At 42.0% G+C, this 19867-nt stretch overlaps 1 protein-coding gene across 1 annotated transcript in view; it reads right to left on the bottom strand.

Annotated features, from left to right (window-relative positions):
• LOC118377553 (cGMP-dependent 3',5'-cyclic phosphodiesterase-like) overlaps positions 1-19867 on the bottom strand; it is a 63797-nt gene that overhangs the window by 31538 nt on the left and 12392 nt on the right. Inside the window, exons 6-7 of the mRNA XM_052468896.1 lie at positions 19498-19648; positions 13493-13545 (exon numbers count right to left, since the gene is read on the bottom strand). Coding sequence (XP_052324856.1) covers positions 13493-13545; positions 19498-19648 — 204 coding nt within the window. The remainder of the gene's footprint in view (positions 1-13492; positions 13546-19497; positions 19649-19867) is intronic.

Genomic DNA, 19867 nt, shown 5'->3' with positions numbered 1-19867 from the left:
TAATATATACATTATCTCATCAATACATGATTAATAATATATACACTGTCTCATCAATACATGACTAATAATATATACACATTATCTCATCAATACATGACTAATAATATATACACATTATCTCATCAATACATGACTAATAATATATACATGATCTCATCAATACATGACAAATAATATATACATTATCTCATCAATACATTATTAATAATATATACACTGTCTCATCAATACATGACTAATAATATATACACATTATCTCATCAATACATGACTAATAATATATACATTATCTCATCAAAACATGACTAATTATATATACACTGTCTCATCAATACATGACTAATAATATATACACATGATCTCATCAATACAAGACTAATAATATATACACTGTCTCATCAATACATGACTAATAATATATACACATGATCTCATCAATACATGACTAATAATATATACATTATCTCATCAATACATGACAAATAATATATACATTATCTCATCAATACATGACTAATAATATATACACTGTCTCATCAATACATGACTAATAATATATACACTGTCTCATCAATACATGACTAATAATATATACACATGATCTCATCAATACATGACTAATAATATATACATTATCTCATCAATACATGACAAATAATATATACATTATCTCATCAATACATGACTAATAATATATACACTGTCTCATCAATACATGACTAATAATATATACACTGTCTCATCAATACATGACTAATAATATATACACATTATCTCATCAATACATGACGAATAATATATACATTATCTCATCAATACATGACTAATAATATATACACTGTCTCATCAATACATGACTAATAATATATACATTATCTCATCAATACATGACTAATAATATATACACATTATCTCAGCATTACATGACTAATAATATATACATTATCTCATCAATACATGACTAATAATATATACATTGTCTCATCAATACATGACTAATAATATATACACATTATCTCATCAATACATGACTAATAATATATACATTATCTCATCAATACATGACTAATAATATATACACATTATCTCATCAATACATGCCTAATAATATATACACATTATCTCAGCATTACATGACTTATAATATATACATTATCTCATCAATACATTACTAATAATATATACATTGTCTCATCAATACATGACTAATAATATATACACATGATCTCTTCAATACACCAATATTTCATTATATCAGTCTGTCCATCAAAGCAGAGTCTCTTAATCAGAAATCCATCCGTCCACCCGTGCCTGCCTTGGTCCACCCAGTTTTAAATAACTGTGGATGTATTCTGTCCACATCTCTCTAACCCTGCTGTCCACATCTCTCTAAATCGGCTGATCACATCTCTAACTCTGCTGATCACATCTCTCTAACTCTGCTGATCACATCTCTAACTCTGCTGATCACATCTCTAACTCTGCTGATCACATCTCTAACTCTGCTGTCCACATCTCTCTAACTCTGCTGTCCACATCTCTCTAACTCTGCTGTCCACATCTCTCTAAATCTGCTGTCCACATCTCTCGAACTCTGCTGATCACATCTCGAACTCTGCTGTCCACATCTCTCTAACTCTGCTGTCCACATCACTCTTACACTGCTGTCCACATCTCTCTAACTCTGCTGATCACATCTCTAACTCTGCTGATCACATCTCTAACTCTGCTGATTACATCTCTAACTCTGCTGATCACATCTCCAACTCTGCTGTCCACATCACTCTTACCCTGCTGTCCACATCTCTCTAACTCGGCTGATCACATCTCTAACTCTGCTGATCACATCTCTAACTCTGCTGTCCACACCTATCTAACTCTGCTGTCCACATCTCTCTAACCCTGCTGTCCACATCCCTATAACTATGCTGTCCACATCTCTCTAACTCTGCTGATCACATCTCTAACCCTGCTGTCCACATATCTCTAACTCTGCTGATCACATCTCTAACGCTGCTGTCCACATCTCTCTAACTCTGCTGTCCACATCTCATAACTCTGCTGTCCACATCTCTCTAACTCTGCTGATCACATCTCTAACTCTGCTGATCAAATCTCTAACTCTGCTGTCCACATCTCATAACTCTGCTGTCCACACCTCTCTAACTCTGCTGATCACATCTCTAACTCTGCTGTCCACATCTCTGATCTAACTCTGCTGATCACATCTGCTCTAACTCTGCTGTCACATCTCTAACTCTGCTGATCACATCTCTAACTCTGCTGTCCACATCCCTATAACTATGCTGATCACATCTCTAACTCTGCTGATCACATCTCTAACTCTGCTGTCCACATCTCTCTAACTCTGCTGTCCACATCTCATAACTCTGCTGTCCACATCTCTAACTCTGCTGATCACATCTCTAACTCTGCTGTCCACATCTCTCTAACTCTGCTGATCACATATCTAACTCTGCTGATCACATCTCTAACTCTGCTGTCCACATCCCTATAACTATGCTGTCCACATCTCTCTAACTCTGCTGATCACATCTCTCTAACTCTGCTGATCACATCTCTAACTCTGCTGTCCACATCTCATAACTCTGCTGTCCACATCTCTCTAACTCTGCTGTCCACATCTCATAACTCTGCTGTCCACATCTCTCTAACTCTGCTGTCCACATCCCTATAACTATGCTGTCCACATCTCTCTAACTCTGCTGATCACATCTCTCTAACTCTGCTGATCACATCTCTAACTCTGCTGTCCACATCTCATAACTCTGCTGTCCACACCTCTCTAACTCTGCTAATCACATCTCTAACTCTGCTAATCACATCTCTAACTCTGCTGATCACATCTCTAACTCTGCTGTCCACACCTCTCTAACTCTGCTGTCCACACCTCTCTAACTCTGCTGTCCACATCTCTCTAACTCTGCTGTCCACATCCCAATAACTATGCTGTCCACATCTCTCTAACTCTGCTGATCACATCTCTAACCCTGCTGTCCACATTTCTCTAACTCTGCTGATCACATCTCTAACTCTGCTGTCCACATCTCTCTAGCTCTGCTGTCCACATCTCTCTAACTCTGCTGTCCACATCTCTCTAACCATGCTGATCACATCTCTCTAACTCTGCTGATCACATCTCTAACTCTGTTGTCCACATCTCTAACCCTGCTGTCCACATCTCTAACTCTAACACAGCCATATAGCATACACATCAAACTGTGCGTGTGTGTGTGTCAGTGTGTGCGTCAGTGTGTGTGTGTGTGTGTGTGTGTGTGTGTGTGTGTGTGTGTGTGTGTGTGTGTGTGTGTGTGTGTGTGTGTGTGTGTGTGTGTGTGTTTGTGTGTGTGTCAGTGTGTCAGTGTGTGTGTGTGTGTGTCAGTGTGTGTGTGTGTATGTCAGTGTGTGTGTGTGTGTCAGTGTGTGTGTGTGTTTGTGTTACTTCACAGTCCCTGCTGTTCTATAAGGTGTATTTTTACCTGCTTTTTAAATCTGATTCTACTGCTTACATCAAACCAATTATACTGTTACCTGATGTGGAATAGAATTCCATCAGTCTATCAGACCTGGGTTCAAATACATGTGTATTTGAGTATCTGGCATGTAAAATACTGTCCATGTGTCACGCCCTGACACCTTAGAGATCCTTGTATGTCTCTATTTTGGTTTGTTCAGGGCGTGATTTCGGGTGGGCGTTCTGTTTTCTATTTCTGTGTGTTTGGCCGGGTGTGGTTCCCAATCAGAGGCAGCTGTCTATTGTTGTCTCTGATTGAGAACCATACTTAGGCAGCCTTTTCCCACCTGGTGTTTGTGGGTAGTTATTTTCTGTTTTGTGTGTCTACACCAGACAGAACGGTTTTGTGTGTCTACACCAGACAGAACTGTTTTGTGTCTCTACACCAGACAGAACTGTTTTGTGTCTCTACACCAGACAGAACGGTTTTGTGTCTCTACACCAGACAGAACTGTTTTGTGTGTCTACACCAGACAGAACTGTTTTGTGTCTCTACACCAGACAGAACTGTTTTGTGTCTCTACACCAGACAGAACGGTTTTGTGTCTCTACACCAGACAGAACTGTTTTGTGTGTCTACACCAGACAGAACTGTTTTGTGTGTCTCTACACCAGACAGAACGGTTTTGTGTCTCTACACCAGACAGAACTGTTTTGTGTCTCTACACCAGACAGAACTGTTTTGTGTGTCTCTACACCAGACAGAACGGTTTTGTGTCTCTACACCAGACAGAACTGTTTTGTGTGTCTCTACACCAGACAGAACTGTTTTGTGTGTCTACACCAGACAGAACTGTTTTGTGTCTCTACACCAGACAGAACTGTTTTGTGTCTCTACACCAGACAGAACTGTTTTGTGTCTCTACACCAGACAGAACGGTTTTGTGTCTCTCCACCAGACAGAACTGTTTTGTGTCTCTACACCAGACAGAACGGTTTTGTGTCTCTCCACCAGACAGAACTGTTTTGTGTCTCTCCACCAGACAGAACTGTTTTGTGTGTCTCTACACCAGACAGAACTGTTTTGTGTCTCTACACCAGACAGAACTGTTTTGTGTCTCTACACCAGACAGAACGGTTTTGTGTCTCTCCACCAGACAGAACTGTTTTGTGTGTCTCTACACCAGACAGAACTGTTTTGTGTGTCTCTACACCAGACAGAACGGTTTTGTGTCTCTCCACCAGACAGAACTGTTTTGTGTCTCTCCACCAGACAGAACTGTTTTGTGTGTCTACACCAGACAGAACTGTTTTGTGTCTCTACACCAGACAGAACTGTTTTGTGTCTCTACACCAGACAGAACTGTTTTGTGTCTCTCCACCAGACAGAACTGTTTTGTGTCTCTCCACCAGACAGAACTGTTTTGTGTCTCTCCACCAGACAGAACTGTTTTGTGTCTCTCCACCAGACAGAACTGTTTTGTGTCTCTCCACCAGACAGAACTGTTTTGTGTCTCTACACCAGACAGAACTGTTTTGTGTCTCTACACCAGACAGAACTGTTTTGTGTGTCTCTCCACCAGACAGAACTGTTTTGTGTCTCTCCACCAGACAGAACTGTTTTGTGTGTCTCTACACCAGACAGAACTGTTTTGTGTCTCTACACCAGACAGAACTGTTTTGTGTCTCTCCACCAGACAGAACTGTTTTGTGTCTACACCAGACAGAACTGTTTTGTGTGTCTACACCAGACAGAACTGTTTTGTGTGTCTACACCAGACAGAACTGTTTTGTGTGTCTACACCAGACAGAACGGTTTTGTGTCTCTACACCAGACAGAACTGTTTTGTGTCTCTACACCAGACAGAACTGTTTTGTGTCTCTACACCAGACAGAACTGTTTTGTGTGTCTACACCAGACAGAACTGTTTTGTGTCTCTACACCAGACAGAACTGTTTTGTGTCTCTACACCAGACAGAACGGTTTTGTGTCTCTACACCAGACAGAACTGTTTTGTGTGTCTACACCAGACAGAACGGTTTTGTGTCTCTACACCAGACAGAACGGTTTTGTGTGTCTCCACCAGACAGAACGGTTTTGTGTGTCTACACCAGACAGAACGGTTTTGTGTGTCTACACCAGACAGAACGGTTTTGTGTGTCTCTACACCAGACAGAACTGTTTTGTGTCTCTACACCAGACAGCACTGTTTTGTGTGTCTCTACACCAGACAGAACTGTTTTGTGTGTCTCTACACCAGCCAGAACTGTTTTGTGTGTCTACACCAGACAGAACTGTTTTGTGTGTCTACACCAGACAGAACTGTTTTGTGTGTCTACACCAGACAGAACTGTTTTGTGTGTCTACACCAGACAGAACTGTTTTGTGTGTCTACACCAGACAGAACTGTTTTGTGTGTCTACACCAGACAGAACGGTTTTGTGTGTCTACACCAGACAGAACTGTTTTGTGTGTCTCCACCAGACAGAACTGTTTTGTGTGTCTCTACACCAGACAGAACTGTTTTGTGTCTCTACACCAGACAGAACTGTTTTGTGTCTCTCCACCAGACAGAACTGTTTTGTGTCTACACCAGACAGAACTGTTTTGTGTGTCTACACCAGTCAGAACTGTTTTGTGTCTCTACACCAGACAGAACTGTTTTGTGTCTCTACACCAGACAGAACGGTTTTGTGTCTCTCCACCAGACAGAACTGTTTTGTGTCTCTCCACCAGACAGAACTGTTTTGTGTCTCTCCACCAGATATAACTGTTTTGTGTGTCTCTCCACCAGACAGAACTGTTTTGTGTCTCTCCACCAGACAGAACTGTTTTGTGTCTCTCCACCAGACAGAACTGTTTTGTGTCTCTACACCAGACAGAACTGTTTTGTGTCTCTACACCAGACAGAACTGTTTTGTGTCTCTCCACCAGACAGAACTGTTTTGTGTCTCTACACCAGACAGAACTGTTTTGTGTCTACACCAGACAGAACTGTTTTGTGTGTCTACACCAGACAGAACTGTTTTGTGTGTCTACACCAGACAGAACGGTTTTGTGTGTCTACACCAGACAGAACTGTTTTGTGTGTCTACACCAGACAGAACGGTTTTGTGTGTCTACACCAGACATAACTGTTTTGTGTCTCTCCACCAGACAGAACTGTTTTGTGTCTCTCCACCAGACAGAACTGTTTTGTGTGTCTCTACACCAGACAGAACTGTTTTGTGTCTCTACACCAGACAGAACTGTTTTGTGTCTCTACACCAGACAGAACTGTTTTGTGTGTCTACACCAGACAGAACGGTTTTGTGTGTCTACACCAGACATAACTGTTTTGTGTGTCTCTCCACCAGACAGAACTGTTTTGTGTCTCTACACCAGACATAACTGTTTTGTGTGTCTCTACACCAGACAGAACTGTTTTGTGTCTCTACACCAGACAGAACTGTTTTGTGTCTCTCCACCAGACAGAACTGTTTTGTGTGTCTACACCAGACAGAACGGTTTTGTGTGTCTACACCAGACAGAACGGTTTTGTGTGTCTACACCAGACAGAACTGTTTTGTGTGTCTACACCAGACAGAACGGTTTTGTGTCTCTACACCAGACAGAACTGTTTTGTGTCTCTACACCAGACAGAACGGTTTTGTGTCTCTACACCAGACAGAACTGTTTTGTGTGTCTACACCAGACAGAACGGTTTTGTGTCTCTACACCAGACAGAACTGTTTTGTGTGTCTACACCAGACAGAACGGTTTTGTGTCTCTACACCAGACAGAACTGTTTTGTGTGTCTACACCAGACAGAACGGTTTTGTGTCTCTACACCAGACAGAACGGTTTTGTGTGTCTACACCAGACAGAACGGTTTTGTGTCTCTACACCAGACAGAACTGTTTTGTGTGTCTACACCAGACAGAACTGTTTTGTGTCTCTACACCAGACAGAACTGTTTTGTGTGTCTACACCAGACAGAAATGTTTTGTGTGTCTACACCAGACAGAACTGTTTTGTGTGTCTACACCAGACAGAACTGTTTTGTGTCTCTACACCAGACAGAACTGTTTTGTGTGTCTACACCAGACAGAACTGTTTTGTGTCTCTCCACCAGACAGAACTGTTTTGTGTGTCTCTCACCAGACAGAACTGTTTTGTGTCTCTACACCAGACAGAACTGTTTTGTGTGTCTACACCAGACAGAACTGTTTTGTGTGTCTACACCAGACAGAACTGTTTTGTGTGTCTACACCAGACAGAACTGTTTTGTGTGTCTACACCAGACAGAACTGTTTTGTGTGTCTACACCAGACAGAACTGTTTTGTGTGTCTACACCAGACAGAACTGTTTTGTGTCTCTACACCAGACAGAACTGTTTTGTGTCTCTACACCAGACAGAACTGTTTTGTGTGTCTACACCAGACAGAACTGTTTTGTGTGTCTACACCAGACAGAACTGTTTTGTGTGTCTACACCAGACAGAACTGTTTTGTGTGTCTACACCAGACAGAACGGTTTTGTGTGTCTCTACACCAGACAGAACGGTTTTGTGTCTCTACACCAGACAGAACTGTTTTGTGTCTCTACACCAGACAGAACTGTTTTGTGTCTCTACACCAGACAGAACTGTTTTGTGTCTCTCCACCAGACAGAACTGTTTTGTGTGTCTCCACCAGACAGAACTGTTTTGTGTCTCTACACCAGACAGAACTGTTTTGTGTCTCTACACCAGACAGAACTGTTTTGTGTCTCTACACCAGACAGAACTGTTTTGTGTGTCTGTTTTGTGTCTCCACCAGACAGAACTGTTTTGTGTCTCCACAGACAGAACTGTTTTGTGTGTCTCCACAGAGACTGTTTTGTGTCTCTACACCAGACAGAACTGTTTTGTGTCTCTCCACCAGACAGAACTGTTTTGTGTCTCTCCACCAGACAGAACTGTTTTGTGTCTCTACACCAGACAGAACTGTTTTGTGTCTCTACACCAGACAGAACTGTTTTGTGTCTCTACACCAGACAGAACTGTTTTGTGTGTCTCTCCACCAGACAGAACTGTTTTGTGTCTCCACCAGACAGAACTGTTTTGTGTCTCTCCACCAGACAGAACTGTTTTGTGTCTCTACACCAGACAGAACTGTTTTGTGTCTCTACACCAGACAGAACTGTTTTGTGTCTCTACACCAGACAGAACTGTTTTGTGTCTCTACACCAGACAGAACTGTTTTGTGTCTCCACCAGACAGAACTGTTTTGTGTCTCTACACCAGACAGAACTGTTTTGTGTGTCTACACCAGACAGAACTGTTTTGTGTCTCTACACCAGACAGAACTGTTTTGTGTCTACACCAGACAGAACTGTTTGTGTCTCTACACCAGACAGAACTGTTTTGTGTCTCTACACCAGACAGAACTGTTTTGTGTCTCTACACCAGACAGAACTGTTTTGTGTCTCTGTTTTGTGTCTCTACACCAGACAGAACTGTTTTGTGTCTACACCAGACAGAACTGTTTTGTGTCTCTCCACCAGACAGAACTGTTTTGTGTCTCTACACCAGACAGAACTGTTTTGTGTCTCTACACCAGACAGAACTGTTTTGTGTCTCTACACCAGACAGAACTGTTTTGTGTCTCTCCACCAGACAGAACTGTTTTGTGTCTCTCCACCAGACAGAACTGTTTTGTGTCTCTCCACCAGACAGAACTGTTTTGTGTCTCTCCACCAGACAGAACTGTTTTGTGTCTCTCCACCAGACAGAACTGTTTTGTGTCTCTCCACCAGACAGAACTGTTTTGTGTCTCTACACCAGACAGAACTGTTTTGTGTCTCTCCACCAGACAGAACTGTTTTGTGTCTCTACACCAGACAGAACTGTTTTGTGTCTCTACACCAGACAGAACTGTTTTGTGTCTCTACACCAGACAGAACTGTTTTGTGTCTCTCCACCAGACAGAACTGTTTTGTGTCTCTACACCAGACAGAACTGTTTTGTGTGTCTACACCAGACAGAACTGTTTTTGTGTGTCTACACCAGGCAGAACGGTTTTGTGTGTCTCTACACCAGACAGAACTGTTTTGTGTCTCTACACCAGACAGAACTGTTTTGTGTCTCTACACCAGACAGAACTGTTTTGTGTCTCTACACCAGACAGAACTGTTTTGTGTCTCTACACCAGACAGAACTGTTTTGTGTGTCTCTACACCAGACAGAACTGTTTTGTGTCTCTACACCAGACAGAACTGTTTTGTGTCTCTACACCAGACAGAACTGTTTTGTGTCTCTCCACCAGACAGAACTGTTTTGTGTGTCTCTACACCAGACAGAACTGTTTTGTGTCTCTCCACCAGACAGAACTGTTTTGTGTCTCTTTTGTGTGTCTACACCAGACAGAACTGTTTTGTGTCTCTCCACCAGACAGAACTGTTTTGTGTGTCTCTACACCAGACAGAACTGTTTTGTGTCTCTACACCAGACAGAACTGTTTTGTGTCTCTCCACCAGACAGAACTGTTTTGTGTCTCCACCAGACAGAACTGTTTTGTGTCTCTACACCAGACAGAACTGTTTTGTGTCTCTACACCAGACAGAACTGTTTTGTGTCTCTCCACCAGACAGAACTGTTTTGTGTCTCTACACCAGACAGAACTGTTTTGTGTCTCTCCACCAGACAGAACTGTTTTGTGTCTCTACACCAGACAGAACTGTTTTGTGTCTCTCCACCAGACAGAACTGTTTTGTGTCTCTACACCAGACAGAACTGTTTTGTGTCTCTACACCAGACAGAACTGTTTTGTGTGTCTACACCAGACAGAACTGTTTTGTGTCTCTACACCAGACAGAACTGTTTTGTGTCTCTCCACCAGACAGAACTGTTTTGTGTGTCTACTCCACCAGACAGAACTGTTTTGTGTCTCTACACCAGACAGAACTGTCTCCACCAGACAGAACTGTTTTGTGTCTCTCCACCAGACAGAACAGAAACTGTTTTGTGTCTCTACACCAGACAGAACTGTTTTGTGTCTCTACACCAGACAGAACTGTTTTGTGTCTCTCCACCAGACAGAACTGTTTTGTTGTGTCTCTCCACCAGACAGAACTGTTTTGTGTCTCTCCACCAGACAGAACTGTTTTGTGTCTCTACACCAGACAGAACTGTTTTGTGTCTCTCCACCAGACAGAACTGTTTTGTGTCTCTCCACCAGACAGAACTGTTTTGTGTCTCTACACCAGACAGAACTGTTTTGTGTCTCTCACCAGACAGAACGGTTTTGTGTGTCTACACCAGACAGAACTGTTTTGTGTCTCTACACCAGACAGAACTGTTTTGTGTCTCTCCACCAGACAGAACTGTTTTGTGTCTCTACACCAGACAGAACTGTTTTGTGTCTCTACACCAGACAGAACTGTTTTGTGTCTCTACACCAGACAGAACTGTTTTGTGTCTCTCCACCAGACAGAACTGTTTTGTGTCTCTCCACCAGACAGAACTGTTTTGTGTCTACACCAGACAGAACTGTTTTGTGTCTCTTTTGTGTGTCCACCAGACAGAACTGTTTTGTGTCTCTCACCAGACAGAACTGTTTTGTGTCTCTCCACCAGACAGAACTCCACCAGACAGTTTTGTGTCTCTACACCAGACAGAACTGTTTTGTGTCTCTACACCAGACAGAACTGTTTTGTGTCTCTACACCAGACAGAACTGTTTTGTGTCTCTACACCAGACAGAACTGTTTTGTGTCTCTACACCAGACAGAACTGTTTTGTGTCTCTACACCAGACAGAACTGTTTTGTGTCTCTCCACCAGACAGAACTGTTTTGTGTCTCTACACCAGACAGAACTGTTTTGTGTCTCTACACCAGACAGAACTGTTTTGTGTCTCTACACCAGACAGAACTGTTTTGTGTCTCTACACCAGACAGAACTGTTTTGTGTCTCCACCAGACAGAACTGTTTTGTGTCTCTCCACCAGACAGAACTGTTTTGTGTCTCTGTTTTGTGTCTCACCAGACAGACAGAAACTGTTTTGTGTCTCTACACCAGACAGAACTGTTTTGTGTCTCTACACCAGACAGAACTGTTTTGTGTCTCTACACCAGACAGAACTGTTTTGTGTCTCTACACCAGACAGAACTGTTTTGTGTCTCTACACCAGACAGAACTGTTTTGTGTCTCTACACCAGACAGAACTGTTTTGTGTCTCTACACCAGACAGAACTGTTTTGTGTCTACACCAGACAGAACTGTTTTGTGTCTCTCCACCAGACAGAACTGTTTTGTGTCTCTACACCAGACAGAACAGACAGAAGAACTGTTTTGTGTCTCTCTCTACACCAGACAGAACTGTTTTGTGTCTCTACACCAGACAAACTGTTTTGTCTGTCTACACCAGACAGAACTGTTTTGTGTCTCTACACCAGACAGAACTGTTTTGTGTCTCTACACCAGACAGAACTGTTTTGTGTCTCTACACCAGACAGAACTGTTTTGTGTCTCTCCACCAGACAGAACTGTTTTGTGTCTCTCCACCAGACAGAACTGTTTTGTGTCTCTCCACCAGACAGAACTGTTTTGTGTCTCTACACCAGACAGAACTGTTTTGTGTCTCTACACCAGACAGAACTGTTTTGTGTCTCTACACCAGACAGAACTGTTTTGTGTCTCTACACCAGACAGAACTGTTTTGTGTCTCTCCACCAGACAGAACTGTTTTGTGTCTCTCCATCAGACAGAACTGTTTTGTGTCTCCATCAGACAGAACTGTTTTGTGTCTCTCCATCAGACAGAACTGTTTTGTGTCTCTCCATCAGACAGAACTGTTTTGTGTCTCTACACCAGACAGAACTGTTTTGTGTCTCTCCATCAGACAGAACTGTTTTGTGTCTCTCCATCAGACAGAACTGTTTTGTGTCTCTCCACAGAACAGACAGAACTGTTTTGTGTCTCCATCAGACAGAACTGTTTTGTGTCTCTCCATCAGACAGAACTGTTTTGTGTCTCCATCAGACAGAACTGTTTTGTGTCTCTCCATCAGACAGAACTGTTTTGTGTCTCTCCATCAGACAGAACTGTTTTGTGTCTCTACACCAGACAGAACTGTTTTGTGTCTCTCCATCAGACAGAACTGTTTTGTGTCTCTCCATCAGACAGAACTGTTTCGTTGTGCCGCGTTGTTGTTTTTTGTTCTCGTGTTCAGTTCTATTAAAGAATCATGAACACGTACCACGCTGCACCTTGGTCCTCTTATTTAAACAGCCTTTACACCATGTCTGAAATATCGCCAGCCTACTACTTATTTCAACTGCATTCCCTGTTATAATAGTACCACATACTATTTAGAGTGTACTGCACTAATTAATAACAGCATACTAGTCTCAGCCTACTGATAATGACTCATCTAATGTGTAACTGTGATTGTTTTTAATGTATTGTGTGCTTGTGTTGTGTGTACAAGCTGACTATTTCCTGCTGACCTCTTGCCAGGCCTCCCTCCAAAAATTGGTTTCTAACCTCAAGGGTCTTTTCCTGGTTAAATAAAAGTTTCATATTTGCGTTGATTCCCGGCATTTGTTAATTTTGGAACAGCGTGTTTCACCTCAGCTGATTATCAGCTGTTGTCAGACAAACGTGTGTCTGGAAATACACTTCTCTTCCTCAATAGTGGGCAACTCATTCCATTGTGTTGCCCACTACTCATTCAAAATGAGTATGACATCCTGGCAGTTATTATAGCATACTCAATTTTGGAAAATTCACCTAAAACTTTATTTTTCACATACTCAAATGTCTACAATTTAGAACGCAACAACGGGTATTCGGACATCGGCAATTTCTCTAAATATCTGAGTATCTGAGTATGTTCAAAACAATTACTTAATTTAATTTGAGTTTAATGGTTATTTGTAAAAACCAAATAGTCGACAAAATTGTATATGTTTGGAATAGAGTGTAAGACGAAAGGATAGTGTGTGTGACTTCATGTGTACAGGGATAGGTATGACATCTACAGTACTTACGTAATTGATTACTTTGAGCTGAAGAGTAGTTGCATCAAGGTCATACAGCTCACCTGAGAGAGAGAGAGAGAGAGAGAGAGAGAGAGAGAGAGAGAGAGAGAGAGAGAGAGAGAGAGAGAGAGAGAGAGAGAGAGAGAGAGAGAGAGAGAGAGAGAGAGAGAGAGAGAGACAGAGAGAGTCAGAGAGAGACAGAGAGAGAGAGAGAGAGAGAGAGTCAGAGAGAGACAGAGAGAGAGAGACAGAGAGAGAGACAGGTGAGAGAGAGTAAGAGAGAGACAGAGAGAGAGTAAGAGAGAGACAGAGAGAGAGAGAGACAGAGAGAGAGTCAGAGAGAGACAGAAAGAGAGACAGAAGGCGAGAGAGTCAGAGAGAAAGACAGAGGGAGAGACAGAGAGAGTCAGAGAAAGAGAGAGAGAGAGAGAGACAGAAGGCGAGACAGAGTCAGAGAGAGACAGAGAGAGAGACAGAAGGCGAGAGTGAGTCAGAGAGAGACAGAAGGCGAGAGATAGTCAGAGAGAGAAAGAGACAGAAGGTGAGAGAGAGTCAGAGAGAGAGAGACAGAAGGTGAGAGAGAGTCAGAGAGAGAGAGACAGAAGGTGAGAGAGAGTCAGAGAGAGAGAGAGAGACAGAAGGTGAGAGAGAGTCAGAGAGAGAGAGAACAAACACCATTGTAAATACAACCCATATTTATGCTTATTCATTTTATCTTGTGTCCTTTAACTATTTGTACATTGTATATATATATATATATATAATATGACATTTGTAATGTCTTTACTGTTTTTAAACTTCTGTATGTGTAATGTTTACTGTTAATTTTTGTTGTTTTTCACTTTATATATTCACTTTGTATGTTGTCCACCTCACTTGCTTTGGCAATGTTAACACATGTTTCCCATGCCAATAAAGCCCTTGAATTGAATTGAGAGAGAGACAGAAGGTGAGAGAGAGTCAGAGAGACAGAGAGAGACAGAAGGCGAGAGTGAGTCAGAGAGAGAGAGAGACAGAAGGTGAGAGAGAGTCAGAGAGACAGAGAGAGAGACAGAAGGTGAGAGAGAGTCAGAGAGACAGAGAGAGAGAGAGGGCGAGAGTGAGTCAGAGAGACAGAGAGAGACAGAAGGCGAGAGAGAGTCAGAGAGACAGAGAGAGACAGAAGGTGAGAGAGAGTCAGAGAGAGAGAGACAGAGAGAGACAGAGAGAGACAGAGAGACAGAAGGCGAGAGAGAGTCAGGGAGAGAGAGACAGAGAGAGACAGAGAGAGTCAGAGAGACAGAGAGAGACAGAAGGCGAGAGAGAGTCAGAGAGAGAGACAGAGAGAGACAGAGAGACAGAGAGAGACAGAGGGAGAGACAGAGAGAGTCAGAGAGACAGAGAGAGACAGAGGGAGAGACAGAGAGAGTCAGAGAGACAGAGAGAGACAGAGGGAGAGACAGAGAGAGTCAGAGAGACAGAGAGAGACAGAGAGAGACAGAGAGAGACAGAAGGCGAGAGAGAGTCAGAGAGACAGAGAGAGACAGAGGGGGGTTACAGATTTTTTTTAAATGAAGAATGATGAGAGGAAATGTGTAATAAAGCAAGGAAGAAAGGAAAGAATGAATGAAGTGGGACAGAGAAGCAACCAGGGAGGGTTAGGGTTGGACAGAAGAGACAGAGGGTTAGAATCCTGAGACTAAAAATGAAGACAAGACAGAGAAGAGAAGGAGAGTGTGGTCCTGACCACTGATGGAGAGACATAATTATACAGAGGAGAAGTGGAATGAGGGAAGAAGGAAAAGAGAGCAATAGAGGGTGTGTGTGTGTCTGTGTGTGTATATATACAGTATATACAGTTGAAGTCGGAAGTTTACAAACACTTTAGCCAAATACATTTAAACTAAGTTTTCACAATGAATGACATTTAATCCTTGTAAATTCCACTGTGCACTCCACCGCAAATTCCATGTCTTAGGTCAGTTAGGATCACCACTTTGTTTTAAGAATGTGACATGTCAGAATAATAGTAGAGAGAATTATTTATTTCAGCATTTATTTATTTCATCACATATCCCAGTGGGTCAGAAGTTTACATATACACAATTAGTATTTGGTAGCATTGCCTTTAAATTGTTTAACTTGGGTCAAACATTTCGGGTAGCCTTCCACCAGCTTCCCACAGTAAGTTGGGTGAATTTTGGCCCATTCCTCCTGACAGAGCTGGTGTAACTGAGTCAGGTTTGTAGGCCTCCTTGCTCGCACACGCTTTTTCAGTTCTGCCCACACATTTTCTATAGGATTGAGGTCAGGGCTTTGTGATGGCCACTCCAATACCTTGACTTTGTTGTCCTTAAGCCATTTTGCCACAACTTTCGAAGCATGCTTGGAGTCATTGTCCATTTGAAGGACCCATTTGCGACCAAGCTTTACCTTCCTGACCGATGTCTTGAGATGTTGCTTCAATATATCCACGTAATTTTCCTCCTCTTGATGCCATCTATTTTGTGAAGTGCACCAGTCCCTCCTGCAATAAAGCACCCCCACAACATGATGCTGCCACCCCTGTGCTTCACAGTTGGAATGGTGTTTTTCGGCTTGCAAGCCTCCCTCTTTTTCCTCCAAACATAACGATGGTCATTATGGCCAAATGTCCTCTGGTCCTCATCAGACCAGAGGTCATTTCTCCAAAAAGTACGATCTTTGTCCCCATGTGCAGTTGAAAACCGTAGTCTGGCTTTTTTATGGCGGTTTTGGAGCAGTGGCTTCTTCCTTGCTGAGCGGCCTTTCAGGTTATGTCGATACAGGACTCGTTTTACTGTGGATGTAGATACTTTTGTACTTGTTTCCTCCAGCATCTTCACAGGGTCCTTTGCTGTTGTTCTGGGATTGATTTGCACTTTTCACACCAAAGTACGTTCAACTCTAGGAGACAGAACGTGTCTCCTTCCTGAGCGCTGTGACGGCTGTATGGTCCCATGGTGTTTATACTTGCGTTCTATTTTTTGTACAGATGAACGTGGTACCTTCAGGCATTTGGAAATTGCTCCCAAGGATGAACCAGACTTATGGAGGTCTACACATTTTTTGGCTGATTTCTTTTGATTTTCCTATGATGTCAAGCAGAGGCACTGAGTTTGAAGGTAGGCCTTGAAATACATCCACAGGTACACCTCCAATTGATTCAAATTATGCCTATCAGCCTATCAGAAGCTTCTAAAGCCATGACATAATTTTCTGCAATTTTCCAAGCTGTTTAAAGGCACAGTCAAGTCAGTGTATGTAAACTTCTGACCCACTGGAATTGGGATGAAGTGAATTATAAGTGAAATAATCTGTCTGTAAACAATTGTTGGAAAAATGACTTGTGTCGTGCACAAAGTAGATGTCCTAACTGACTTGCCAAAAGTATAGTTTGTTAACAAGAAATTTGTAGAGTGGTTGAAAAACAAGTTTTAATGACTCCAACCTAAGAGTATGTAAACTAGTTTTAATGACTCCAACCTAAGAGTATGTAAACTAGTTTTAATGACTCCAACCTAAGAGTATGTAAACTAGTTTTAATGACTCCAACCTAAGAGTATGTAAACTAGTTTTAATGACTCCAACCTAAGAGTATGTAAACTAGTTTTAATGACTCCAACCTAAGAGTATGTAAACTAGTTTTAATGACTCCAACCTAAGAGTATGTAAACTAGTTTTAATGACTCCAACCTAAGAGTATGTAAACTAACCTAAGAGTATGTAAACTAGTAAACTAGTTTTAATGACTCCAACCTAAGAGTATGTAAACTAGTTTTAAACTGACTTAATGACTCAACCTAAGAGTATGTAAACTAGTTTTAATGACTCCAACCTAAGAGTATGTAAACTAGTTTTAATGACTCCAACCTAAGAGTATGTAAACTAGTTTTAATGACTCCAACCTAAGAGTATGTAAACTAGTTAATGACTCCAACCTAAGAGTATGTAAACTAGTTTTAATGACTCCAACCTAAGAGTATGTAAACTAGTTTTAATGACTCCAACCTAAGAGTATGTAAACTAGTTTTAATGACTCCAACCTAAGAGTATGTAAACTAGTTTTAATGACTCCAACCTAAGAGTATGTAAACTAGTTTTAATGACTCCAACCTAAGAGTATGTAAACTAGTTTTAATGACTCCAACCTAAGAGTATGTAAACTAGTTTTAATGACTCCAACCTAAGAGTATGTAAACTAGTTTTAATGACTCCAACCTAAGAGTATGTAAACTAGTTTTAATGACTCCATCCTAAGAGTATGTAAACTAGTTTTAATGACTCCAACCTAAGAGTATGTAAACTTCTGACATTGACTGTATGTATATACAGTGGGGAGAACAAGTATTTGATACACTGCCGATTTTGCAGGTTTTCCTACTTACAAAGCATGTAGAGGTCTGTAACTTTTATCATAGGTACACTTCAACTGTGAGAAAATCACATTGTATGATTTTTAAGTAATTAATTTGCATTTTATTGCATGACATAGGTATTTGATACATCAGAAAAGCAGAACTTAATATTTGGTACAAAAATCTTTGTTTGCAATTACAGAGATCATAAGTTTCCTGTAGTTTTTGACCAGGTTTGCACCACACTGCAGCAGGGATTTTGGCCCACTCCTCCATACAGACCTTCTCCAGATCCTTCAGGTTTCGGGGCTGTCGCTGGGCAATATGGACTTTCAGCTCCCTCCAAAGATTTTCTATTGGGTTCAGGTCTGGAGACTGGCTAGGCCACTCCAGGATCTTGAGACCACATGAGACCACATGACCTTCTCCCATTCCTCCTCTGGATCATCCAGATGGTCATTGGCAAACTTCAGACGGGCCTGGACATGCGCTGGCTTGAGCAGGGGGAACTTGCGTGTGCTGCAGGATTTTAATCTTTGAGACTGTGGTCCCAGCTCTCTTCAGGTCATTGACCAGGTCCTGCCGTGTCATTCTGGGCTGATCCCTCACCTTCCTCATGATCATTGATGCCCCACGAGGTGAGATCTTGCATGGAGCCCCAGACTGAGGGTGATTGACCGTCATCTTGAACTTTTTCCATTTTCTAATAATTGCGCCAACAGTTGTTGCCTTCTCACTAAGCTGCTCGCCTATTGTCCTGTAGCCCATCCCAGCCTTGTGCTCTCTGGTCTTGGCCATTGTGGAGAGGTTGGAGTCTGTTTGATTGAGTGTGTGGACAGGTGTCTTTTATACAGGTAACGAGTTCAAACAGGTGCAGTTAATACAGGTAATGAGTGGAGAACAGGAGGGCTTCTTAAAGAAAAACTAACAGGTCTGTGAGAGCCGGAATTCTTACTGGTTGGTAGGTGATCAAATACTTATGTCATGCAATAAAATGCAAATTAATTACTTAAAAATCATATAATGTGATTTTCTGGATTTTTGTTTTAGAAGTGTACCTATGATAAAAAATTACAGACCTCTACATGCTTTGTAAGTAGGAAAACCTGCAAAATAGGCAGTGTATCAAATATATATATATATGGAAACATCAATGTGATTTTCTGGATTTTTCCCCTAATTTTGTCTGTCAGAGTTGAAGTGTACCTATGATGAAAATTACAGGCCTCTCATCTTTTGGTGTGTGGGAGAACTTGCACAATTGGTGGCTGACTAAATACTTTTTTGCCCCACTGTGTATATATATACACTGTGTATATATATACACAGTATATACAGCAGTAATCTTTGGCAACAGCTAGTCAGTTTTATAATGCATGAGTTTCTAGGCAGCGTTTTATCAAAACTGGAAAAGACAGTATTTACCCTGTTTTCACACTCCTGTTGTGGTTCACAGATTCATCCCTCTTTTGACAGATGCATCCAATCTAAATTCATAGACTTTTATTCATACCGTTCTTCTGCATTACTGTCATATGACCCAAGAGAGAAGTGTGTGTGTGTGTGTGTGTGTGTGTGTGTGTGTGTGTGTGTGTGTGTGTGTGTGTGTGTGTGTGTGTGTGTGTGTGTGTGTGTGTGTGTGTGTGTGTGTGTGTGTACCACACAGCTGTAGAATCTTGCGGTCCAGGTCACAGTAGTCTGTGGGGTCGGGCCGGAGCAGTGCATTGTGGGGCTGGATCGGTGGCAGGCTGACGAGAGACTTCTGAATGGCCGACTGCAGGGTTCGTACCCTCCTACACGCTACAGCTGCCTACACACGCACACGAGCACACACGCACGCACGCACACGAGCACACACGCACGCACACACACACACACACACACACACACGCACACACACGCACACACAGACAGCACACACGCACAGACAGACAGACAGACAGACAGACAGACAGACAGACAGACAGACAGACAGACAGACAGACAGACAGACAGACAGACAGACAGACAGACAGACAGACAGATAGAT

Source organism: Oncorhynchus keta, chromosome 18 (genome assembly GCF_023373465.1).
Source record: "Oncorhynchus keta strain PuntledgeMale-10-30-2019 chromosome 18, Oket_V2, whole genome shotgun sequence".
Classification (NCBI taxonomy): domain Eukaryota; kingdom Metazoa; phylum Chordata; class Actinopteri; order Salmoniformes; family Salmonidae; genus Oncorhynchus; species Oncorhynchus keta.
The sequence above is the reverse complement of the archived record's forward strand: the minus strand, read 5'-3'. Positions and strand labels throughout refer to the sequence as shown.